The 11,935-nt window shown below is 41.4% G+C and overlaps 1 protein-coding gene across 1 annotated transcript; it reads right to left on the bottom strand.

Moving 5' to 3' along the window:
- Nucleotides 1-6,224: 6,224 nt before the first annotated feature.
- On the bottom strand, nt 6,225-8,553 carry LOC149767947 (uncharacterized). Its single transcript, XM_089929499.1, has one exon. The coding sequence runs from the start codon at nt 8,402-8,404 to the stop codon at nt 6,410-6,412; it is 1,995 nt and encodes a 664-aa protein (XP_089785625.1). The 5' UTR covers nt 8,405-8,553; the 3' UTR covers nt 6,225-6,409.
- Nucleotides 8,554-11,935: the final 3,382 nt, after the last annotated feature.

Below are 11,935 nucleotides of genomic sequence, written 5' to 3' on the forward strand. Positions count from 1 at the left end.
TTTGATATGATCTGCTGCCTTGCACGCCTGTGCGGTCCGCCGTGTGGGCGTGCGGCGTCTGCCGCGCCTCGGGCTCGGGGCGTGACAGATTTGATGGTATCAGAGCTCAGGTTTCAGATTCCTAGGGATTGTGTTTGAAATAGTCAGACGGAGCTTAAGTTTAGGATCTTTAGGATTCGTCGGAAAGTTTGAGAGATGGGTAGACATTAGGCCATTAGACGAAGGTATTTATTTGCTTTTATTATTGATAAATTTGTGTTATTTTATCAGAATTTTGAAATGCTAAAATTAGAATGCAACCTAATTATGGCTGTAACCAAAGTGTGAATAAGTTATTCTGATAGTTTTCTTGGTAGAGCAATTTGTATTTCAAGTTATGATTAATTAGATTTTGACTAAATTAAGTGAAGGAATATTAATCATGAGATATTATCGTGCAATGTAATTATTTTGGAAGTTTAACTTGATATCAGGCACTGTGGATATTGCTTCTAGTTGAAGTTAATTATTTTGGTGGCAAATTAAGATTCATCTATAAAAAAATGTTTAAAGCTTGGACTAGAAAATATTTATTGAAATCTGTATGTGGATCATGCACGGAACTCGTATATAGAAGGAAAATATACTTGGGGATGAGACTTAAGAATTTTTATTTGGCTCTACTTGAGACTTGAAACAATTAAGATTGATATTTTGATGGAAAGTCAATTAGTACGTCTTGAGAATATTAGAGTATTAAAATATTTTTGGGTTGGTCGAAGATAGGACCTCTTTGATTTGGAAAAGTTCTTGATGGTTTTTCTTGTTAATGAAAAATTTCGTTGGAAAGTATAGTGTTTTTGATTTTGATCAATATGGATATCATTGTGTTATTAGTAGATTCTTTTATCTGCAATATATATTAAAAAAAATAAATAGGAACTATTACTAAAGTGATGAAATAGTTAATGAGTTTGTGATGTTTTGAATAGATTCTCTAAGTCTAGTAGTTTACAAGATCCCAAAATGTTTGCAGTACTGCAAATAAAAATATTTTACTTATTTGAGGAGTTGATCTCAATGTAAAATCATAGAGCTTATATCTAGGTGGAAATTTTTTGTAAATCTTTAAACTAGATTATTAGATTCTTGGGAATTAGATATTTATAAATCAAGGCCATGAGTTGATTATGGATTTTGTCTCACCATATGAGAAATGCAAGTGGGATTTCATGAGAGACCCAAATAAGTTTAGCCTAAAGAAAAGATTCAGGATGATTGACTAGGCTCCTGAGTAAGCTAATCTAGAATCTTTTAATTATCAAAGCTTAGAATAAATATTAACTTGTATAATGGAATTGTGAAGGGAAACTAGAATTGGCTTAGTTCAAATCTGGATCTAGAATATGATTACTTGATTATATGATGGTACAAATACGACAACTATCTCAAGGGTTAATCATGACCTAGTGTACTTGGAAAGCAAGGATAAAATTTTGCTTGGATATTATATAAAAAAAAATGTTGATGATCTGGGATCATTAAGAAATTTTGGAGAATCTTGATCAGAGTTGCGCAGCGAAAGTATGATGGACTGAGTCAATTTAAACTGGTCAAAAATATTGACTGTGTTTTGGTAACATGTTATTATGAAAGACTATGTTGTTCAATAATGAAAGATTTTGTTAATAAGGGAAGGTGTACACTATTGATTCTCAGGTCAATCATGATATGATTATGTTATCTCTTGGATAGAATTTGCTATTTTTGGGTATGCTAAGAAAATAATAATAATAATAATAATTTGAGCGTATCATGACTCGGGTTAGTTGATTGTTGACTAAATATGGTCTAATTTGTTAAGTATCTGAATAAACCATGCATTATTTGCTCCCATCTTATAATTTATAAGTTTAAGTTAAAAGCTTTGTAGCATATTGAATCATGGTATCAATACTTTGCCTTCCCAGACCTGCTCTTGTGATTTGATGCAAATCATTTTTGAGATAGACCGTTGCTATCTAATGATCGTCAGTACATGTTCATTTTGTGAATTACATTTCTAGCCATTTAATGATTTGACTCCAAGGTTGGTCATCATCCTTTGAGGGATCAGCACACTACCATGATAAGTGTATGAGATCTATTTCATTTTAAGTTCTATCCCAAACACAACTAATTTTAATCAATCCTGTTGTGAATCGATCCTGATCCAATCTCGAGTGAACATGCATCAAGATGATAATTTCAATATGAGATTTTACTCAGTCACTTATCTAGTGTTAATCTTGAAATTTTTGATAGTTGATCCAAAGCTATCTATCACACTGATTTTGATCGAGGAGAATGAGATCTTGGATTTATATTACTCAATAGACTGAGCATTTCTAAATTTGAAAGGCATAGATCTCTTAAATTTCGAGGACGAAATTTTTTTAAGGGGGAGAGAATGTGAGATACGGGCTGAAGTCGGCAGCCCCAGCCGACTTCAGCCCCCGTCTTCCTCTTTTGGAAGGGGCCAGAGCAGGGGATCGCAGATGCGATCCCCTCCGGCTTCTTCGGGTGCAGCGAGGGCGGGGCGCCGCGGGCGTTACGCGGCAGCCCCGCGGTCATTCCGCGGCCAGCCCACGGCCGCACGAGCGGCGTTGATTTCGCCCCACCGCCGCGATTTTCGCGGCGGAGAGCTGTTGAAATGGGGTTATAAAACCCCCTTTCCTCCTCCCTCTCCTCCGTCTCCTCCTTCCCCTAGGGCATCCCGAGCTCCTCCTCCTCCTCCTCCTCTTCTTCCTTCCCTCCTCCTCTTCTCCGACCGGTGTACCCTCCCGACCGAGCGCCGCCCGGATCCCCCTCGCGGCCAGCCCCTGTTCTGAGACCCATCTCCTTGGGTTCAAGCGTCGCCGCCGCCGCCTGACACCGGACCGAGCCTCCCTCGGCCGAGATCCCTCCGCCGCCTCTGCCACCGCCGGTAAGCCCTCTTCCTCCATCTGTTTTGGCCCCATCAACCGAGAGCATTCTCGGTTGATCTCGACCCTAGCCACCGCAACGGCCGCCGGCCGCCACTGCGGCCGGCTGGCCGTCGACTGAGGGGTGGCCTCCGGCCACCCCGCCGCCGCTGCCGCCGCCCCTTCCTCTTCCACTCTCCCTCTCGGTCTTCCCCTGCCGTGGGGGGGATTGGGGGAGGAAGACGACCCTACGGGCCGAACAGGGCCAAACATGGGCCATGTTCACAGTGGGCCCGATCTGGGCCCGGTTCACTGTGGGCCCAACATGGGCCCGGTTTAAAAAAAAAAAAAAAATCCGAACCCGAAACCCAGATCAAACCCGAGAACCCGAACCCGAACCTGAACTGGAATCCGAATCCGAACCCGAACCTGAACCTGAACCTGAACCTGAACTGAAATCCGAACCCGAACCCGAAACCCGGGACCCGAAACCCAAACCCATTAGACCAGTAAATAGATTATTTGCAGTTAAGCCCTTGGCAGTATGCTATTTCAGAAATAGGATCTTCAGTAATTTGTATTTGATCCCTATAGGAAAGACTTATTACATAAAGGTCCCCAACAATAGTTATTTAGTCCTCTCACTCAAGTTTTATTATAGAACATTACCCTGTAATTAAATATTAGTCCCTGCAATAAATTTTATTGCATAAACGAACCAATTAGAAGCCAACCATGGGGGCCCTATTTAGCCGAGTCTATGCGGGCCCATTGGGCCGAGTCCGATATGGGCCCTATCAGGCCATGCCCATTATGGGCCAACTCTGGGCTCTGTTGGACCATGTCCAATAGTATTATTTTTGAATTTTGCTTAGTCTGAAATTAACAAAAAATTAATTAAACTTTAACAGGTGAACCTGATCCGTCTACCTGAAGTAGGAATCAAGCGAGAAGAGGTAAGTAACTTAATACTTCAAGTGTGATTTCTAAATTATTTGATAAACTGATTATGTTTTGACATATATTTTGTATTCAGTAAAATGGGTCAGGCATGTTAAATTTTATTTGAAAATTTTGTTATATGCTCTGAAATCCGCAAAATATAACTGGATAATTTAAGAAATCTATTTTTCTGTATATATGCATTCTCAGCATGGCTATGATCTGTTCTGTTCTGTTTCTGGCCCCGCCAATGGGGATTATACGTTGGCCCTTTCGACTTGTAATCTGTGAGGAACCGGTTTCGACACCGTACCACCGGTGATTAGAATAGTGGTATTTGGACACCGTACCACCGGTGCTTAATAATAGTGGTGTTTGGCACCTTGTGCAACCCATGCCACTGGGTTACGTGGCCGTAGCCTATTATGTTGAGATTCTGGTATAAGAGTTTTTGGAAAAATGATAATAAGTTTTGAAAACAACAAATGATGTTACTTATGATTTATTCCAGATATTATCCTGCATTTGATCTGATATGTTCTGACCCCACTTTGGGGTATTTTGTTGCTTACTGGGCTAGTGTAGCTCATTATTCTGTTTTCTTCATTTTTCAGATCCAGAGGCTTGATCGCACGGGATTGGGGAGTGCGTTAGAGTTTCCGATGATTCTTCAGTTATTGACATTTTAGTTAGTTTAGTTTGGACATTTGAATTATGTTGGCATATGTTATTTTTGAAATTTTGTAAGTCCGCTTTTGAACAATTTAAATAATTATGTCATCTTTGAATAGCTGTATCTGCTTTGATATGATCTGCTGCCTTGCACGCCTGTGCGGTCCGCCGTGTGGGCGTGCGGCGTCTGCCGCGCCTCGGGCTCGGGGCGTGACATCACAGGCACTACATTCATCAAGTACTTGTCTTGATAATTGATCCGAAAAATGAGCACCTATGATTGGCATTGGCACTGTCCGATAGTGCATTTAGCGTAGAGTATAGTTTTTTTAAGAAAAGATGTAACTTAGAAAGTTTATTATTATAAAAGATTCTAAATTATTATATTGGTAGACCACATGTAGATTTTGTGGAAAGATCAAGTATTAGTTCATTGGCGACCGCTTGACCATCGAGCACCGTCCAAGATTCTAAACTTCTATCTTTGGTAGACTCACATGGTAGGTCGAGAATAAAGAATGATGACCTGAAAAGACTGCACTGGCCGTTAAGCACCGTTCAAGGCTCTAAATTATTATCTTGGATAGACTCGGATCTAGAAAGTTAGAACTACATTATTCACTGGAACGGAGACTGATAGATGACGACATGGAAAGACTGCAACGAATGCCGAAATCTATTTAAGATCCTAAATTATTATCTTTGGTAGATTCACATTAACTAAAAAGTTAAACCACAAGAACAATGGATGATGACATGAAAAGATTTCATGGACCGTGAAGCATCATTTTAGATTTTAAACTAGCATATAACCCATGTGAAGCATATTGTTCATTTTTTTAAAAAATTTTTTCTAGCAATTCTTGAAATTCAATATAGTAATGCAACAAATTATAACAAATAGGAGGCTTTAATAGCTATATATCTCTTGTATTAATCAATAAACATTAACATGATGGTCCAATAGAAACTGCTAGCATTAGTACTGACATCATTGCTACCAACTTTTACATAGCGAACATAGAACCTTACACAAAAGACTCCTTAACATGATGGCCTCTGACAACGTTTATAAGCGTCGTCTGAGTTCTAGGCCTCTGCCAACGCTTATAAGCATCGTCAGAGGCCAGTTTAACTATGACAACGCACTTTAGCGTCGTCTAATCTCCGTACCTGTCGACGCTTCTTTGAAGCGTCCGTAAAATTTGGCGCTTCAGCCAAAATTGCCGACGCTTCTGACTTGCGTCGGCAAAAAAAAAGTCTCCAAAACCTCCTTTTCCTTGTAGTGGGTAGACCATAAAGTTGGTCTACCAACCTTCAAAGTCAATGAAAGGCTATCCAAATTCACGATCTAAATTATATAAAAGGCTTAGAAATCTAAATTAATTATTTTGGTTGTCTCCAACCTATGCATCAAGTTGGCACTAAAATAAAAAATATCAGTTATACCTGTAAATTACATGATAAGGCATGCAGTTTAAATAATTACTTAATGAATCATGATCTACACATCTTAAAATATGAATAGATTTAAGTTCACCCGATTTTGATGATGTGATCATACTAAAATATCTATTTTGATACCTATTTAATGATTAGGTTGGAGACCACGGTTAGCGGGTTATACTCTATGTTCTTAAGAAATATATTAATATAATAAAACAAAATTATGGTAGCTGTTCAAAATCATTTCTTAAGTAACAAAATTGGCCCTCTATTGAAATCATGGCTCTGTCCTAGTATGACTAAGCACATTCATGAGGTGTCAAAACAGAATGATACAAGAATATATAATCCATTTAGACATCCAAGAGCACTACATAGAATGGCGAGATACACTGCAGTCCCCCTTTGGGAGTCATCATCATTTTTCATCAACCCTGTTTCAGTAACGGCAGAATAACGAGGATTACTATCAGGAGAAGGCCAGATATGAATCCCATGGCAAGAGGCAGTCCTTCGAGAACAACATTACTTTCTTCTCTGTCATTTTCCTCCTCCTCGGGAGGCTTTGAAGTGGAGTAGCAAACTAAGAAAAATTCACCACAGAGACCAGGATTCCCTTCAAAGCTCGAACTCGAGAAGGTTGAAAACTGACCTCCCTTGGGAATTTGGCCCTGCAAGTGGTTGTGAGCAACATTGAACGAAGATAGAAACGTAAGGTTGACAAGGGAGGCAGGTATTGTCCCTGATAAACCATTGAAAGACAAGTCCAATGTCTCTAAATTTCGAAGGCCCGACAATTCATCAGGAATAGAACCTGTGAAGTTGTTTTTGCTCAGGTCAAGCACCTGAAGAAGCCTCAAGTTGCCAATCTCCTTCCAGATTGTTCCATCCATCATATTATTGCTCAAATCCACTGTTGGGGGGAAGTTTATATATTGTTTGTACCACAGGAGACGTGTTGGATTTTTCCAAGAGAAGAAGGGGATGCCATGTGAAGAAGACCCATTGTGTGAAAGAGAATCAGAATTGAGGGTTTTTAGTTTCGTTAAGCTCATAGGAATCTCGCCAGTGAGTGAATTATTTGACAGGTCCAGGTAAAAGAGATAATCCAGGCTCCTAATACACAATGGAATGCCACCAGTCAAGTGATTCCAAGACAAATCTAGCAAACTCAACTCTTTGATATTTGCTAACCACGAGGGAATCGAACCAGTGAGAGGACAATCTGCTACAACCAGAGCTTGCAAGCTGTGAAATCCTTGAATTCCGTTATTAGGCAACTCTTCTCCATAAAAGTTCCTTGTAAGGATAAGGACCGTCAGATTCTGACACTCCTGTAGTGTTTGCAATGCCACTGAAACATTGGAAAGACTGTTTTTTGACACTGACAGATAGGAGAGAGCTTGAAGGTTCCTAAAACTTTTGGGAATTTTTCCATGAAGATTATTACTAGCAAGGTTTAGAACCTGCAAAGCTCTGCAAGAAGACAAGCTCTTCGGGATATGACCGGAAAAACGATTAGATCCGAGATTGAGAACAACTAGTTGAACCAAACTAGCGAAATTAAGGTCAATATTACCATCAAGAGAATTATTTCTCAGATTGAGCAAACTAAGCATCGAGCAAGATGAGAGTGAATTGGGTAATCGACCTTCCAAACAGTTGGATTCAGCAGAGAAACTCTCCAGCCTCTGAAGGCCATGAAATGAATCCGGAATGAATCCGGTGAATCGATTGAAGGAGACGTCGATGTAGGACAAGCTTGTAAGGTTACTGATACCCTGATCTAGCTCACCAGTGAAGTTGTTGCTCTTCAGGTCCAGCACTTCCAACCGCCGTAAATGAAACAACTCTGGAGGGACAGTGCCACGTAGGGAGTTATGGGAGAGGTTGAGGAAGCTCAACTGATCCAAACCTAACAGAGAATTCCAGAGAAGCCCTTCTAGACCTGTGCTTGCGAGATCCAAACTCACGACCCTTAAGCTTGGATCGGTAGAATTTATTGAGAACGAGGAGGAGAAAACTGAGAACAAAGCACAGCGCACCCCAGGCCAACTGCAACAGTTTGCAGCCAGAGCATCATGAAATTTCCACCCATCGATCCTCGAATCAAGACCATTTGAGAAATCCTCTAGCGCTCTCAGATCATTAGAATTGCAGCTGAGATTTTTGGAAGTGGAAGCACAAGGTTGGGAATAGAGAAATATAAAGAAAATGGCACAAAAGAGAGGATACATAGGAAGCACCTGCCAGAGACCTTTCATGGCTCTTGTTGTCAGCTCGTGTAGGTGTTTCCCTTGGTCACTTGGAACCAAGATAAAAGGATGACTAGTGGACTTTGCAATCGAAAGCAAACAGGGAAGCCGTAACAGTTGACTGCCATCGATGTTTCTTTTCTTGATTGAAAGGGAGGTGTTAACCATCCGTTTTTTTATTTATTTATATCAGATGAAAACAAGCGAGACCGGGCCACCTAGAAGATTGGCAGCGCACACAGAGAAGAAAGGAAGAAGAGGCACTGAAACAACGAGGAACGGGGACAGAACGGAGATTTCGGACTTCACAACCAAAAAGCATAAGCTCGGAAGAAATGTGATGCTTCTGCCATGAAAAGAAGAAACAGCTGACAGCAATGTTTTGACTTCAACTAACGGGGTGAAGTTTTTAGGAAAACTTCTTAGTATAAAATAGTGCGAGGCCGAGAAGGAGATCAGTGGTGTTTCTGAAATAGGGGAGAGAAGGGTTAGAACGAGGAAAGAAGGCCAGTGGCTTTAGCAACCATGTGGACCTACAATGGATGAACAGTCTCCAACAAGGTGAATATGTCCCGAAGTTGGCCCAACCCAATAGGGTAACTAGGGCCCAAACTCGGCCTACTATAGGCACGGCCGAATAGGGCTGAAATGGGCCCAAATTTGAATAGGGCCAGATGGATGATCACAGCCCAACAGGGCCCAAAAGGATGTTCTTCATCCTGTTGTGCAAGGAGGAAGAAGGAAAAAGAAAGAGTGAAAAAGGGAAGAGGGAAGGAAAAGCTGGCGGAGGCCAGCCTGGGTGGTCGATGGCCAATCGTCGCCGGCAGTAGCGGCTGCCGGCTAGAAGAGGGAACCAAGATCATCCTTGGTTTGGAGCCGAAACAAAGGAAGAAGGGGAGAGAGAAAGAAGGGGTGACCGATGGCCCGGCCAGCGGCTCGCATAGGCATGACTGGCGGCGTGATGGCTCGGCCGGCAAGAAAGGGCCAACTACTTGGCTCGGAATAGAGGAGCGGGCGTGAACACAGAAGAAGTAGAGAAGGGGAAAGAAAGGGGGATGCAGTAAGCCCCCCCTACCTTAGAGGCAACTTTCTAGGCCAATGAAGAAGTCAAAGTGGGGAACCTCACCGGCAAACGGCAGTGGCGCTGCTTCTTGCGGCAGAAGCAGCGTCAGCCTCCGACAAAGAAAGGAGTCGCGGAAGAGACCAAGCAGAACATCGAGGCTTCCAAGGGGTGGCGCTCAGCCAAGGTGGCACACCGGCAACCAGAGGTGGAGGAGGGAGGAGAGGGAGAGAGGAAGGAGAAGGCTCAACAGTGGATCAATGGTAGAAAAGGAGGAGAGATTTATAAAAAAAATTCAAACGGCTCACTGCCGTGATTTCCGCATGATCGGCGGCTGCTCAAGCGGCCGCAAGGCTGTAGAGAAACGGCTACGGGGATGCTGCAAAACGGCCGTGGCGCCTCAAATCTTGTCTTGCCTGAAAAAGTCAGAGAGGATCGTGATCACGATTCTCTGTTTTGGCTCTTCAAAAGGTCCTTAGGCTGAAGTTGGCTTGGGCTGCCAACTTTAGCCCATTATTCTCACATTTCATGCCCCATGAAATATAGAAAGAAAACATTTCTCCTTTAGTGTCTCTCGTTACCACTCTTATCATAGTATCAGAGCATACATGATTGATTCTCTAGATTCTGCCATGTTTAACACCGAATCATCATCTTCCACCTCTACCATGACCAGCAATCCTCCCATCTTCAATCAAACATCCCAAATTACGATTCAAGCAAGGTAGAGCTGTTCTTTTTGATTTTAAGATGAACTCAAAACTGCTTATGAAATGGCTCGTCAGAAGAATTGGTGAGAGCATGAGGCCCCTAACAATCTTACATGTCCATAGTCTTAATTAATCTCGATTAATTGTTGTATTAACATCAATTTGATGGCTACAATTACTGGTTTCTAACCACATAATGATTTAAATCATTATATAATAAACAAATAACTCGAAATAGTAATTGTATTGATTTATCAATTAATTTTGTCAAGCTCTATGAAGCAAGATGCAACTCAACCAAATCCCTCTTTCAGCACATTTTGCAACTATTTTGAGATTAGATTTGAGGCTTAACCATCACTTATCTGAACCAAACATAGCAGTCACAGATGGTTTTGCTGAGTTATGCCCTGTTCGATGCGACATTCGTAGCAGAATTCGAACGAGACGTCGTTCATCGTATGAACGCGCCTTGGATCGTAGAATTCAAAAAAAAATTTGGATCCAAATCCAGAAGATCTTTGAACTCATTAGGAAGGAGAGATTAGGATCTGAGGAGGGTTGATTAAGATTTATAAAACTGAAACAAAAATCAGAAGTTATAAATTTGAAGATCTCATCTTCAAAAATTCTGCAGGTGTAGAACACCGCAGCCCGATGATCTTTCTAGGTTCCTGGTTAAGCCGCACATATGTCCAGCCTCTACAAGTATCCATACGAGGATCTAATCATCTAAGATAGGATCTTACCGGAGTACTAGCTCCTTGCAAAGACCTCTCATGACTATCAAATAGATTGGAAGAAATCTGCAACATACCTCCTTGAAGAAGAACCCTTTCTTCTTTGATCTTACTCGCAACGGAGGAAGAGGAAGGAGGAACCTTTGCCCATGGATCTTCCTTGCCTTGATGCCGTGGAAGAAGAGGATGTAGAGGACCCCCTTGCTGCCGTGGAGAAGGAGGAAGAATGGGCTTGGGTGTGGAGGAAAGAACTCCTTCTTTTCTTGGGCAAATTGATCTCTTCCTAGGTTCTTCTTCTTTCTTTCTTTCCAACACTTGATCTCCCTTGCTGCCATGGGAAGAAGAGGGGAAGCCTCTTGCTGCCGTGGAAAGGGAGAAGAAAAGAGAAAGGGAGGCGTGGAGAGGAAGAGGAGAGAATTAATTCATAACTTTTCCCTTGCTACCCTTTTATAGATTGAGTTTAGAGCTTCTCCTAATCTTATTAGGAGTATGAGACTATAACCCACCCTTGGATTAATGCCAAGTGTCCAATTCTTGTGCTCATAGATGCATGACATGTGTCTCTTAATCAATTGATTAATTTCCTAATCACATTAGGATTCCTAATTTCATTAGGAGAATTAATTGATTTGGGAGCATGCATCCAACGACGCCATGTGGACTTTAAAGTTCGCATAGTATGAACATGACTTAAGTCATATTTATCCTACGACGACATGTGGTCTTTAAAATCCGCACAATCCTTGGTTTAATTAAATTGACCCAATCATGAACCCAAATTAATTTGGATCGAATCCAATTTGATCTGGCTCATTAAATCAGCCCAATTGCAATCCAATTGCAATCAATTCCACTTAATTCTTCTTCCATTAACTCACTAACACTTAGTGGGTTAATTCAATCACCAAACATATTGATGATTGATTTCTATTGTGATTCCAAATCACAATTATGATAGTCTGACTAATTAAATCCTATGTGTGTGACCCCATAGGTTCTATTCTGACTGGTAGTGAGACATATTGAGATCTCTATCCTAATATCACTGAAACTCCTTTTAGTGGACTGAAACGATTTCAGTTTTACTCTCAGGGTTCACTGATCACCAAGTGAATGCCTTCGAGTCTCACAATCTACTAGTGACACCTAGCAGTATATGATGGCAACCTAGCAGAATGGAATGTCTGAA

The sequence above is a fragment of the Phoenix dactylifera genome, chromosome 3, assembly GCF_051530095.1.
Source record: "Phoenix dactylifera cultivar Ajwa chromosome 3, Ajwa_hap1_PhDact_Kaust_v1.1, whole genome shotgun sequence".
Lineage (NCBI taxonomy): Eukaryota > Viridiplantae > Streptophyta > Magnoliopsida > Arecales > Arecaceae > Phoenix > Phoenix dactylifera.

Bases quoted from the DNA above. Each gene is read 5' to 3' on its own strand.
- LOC149767947 (XM_089929499.1), bottom strand. From the start codon at position 8,404: ATGGTTAACACCTCCCTTTCAATCAAGAAAAGAAACATCGATGGCAGT.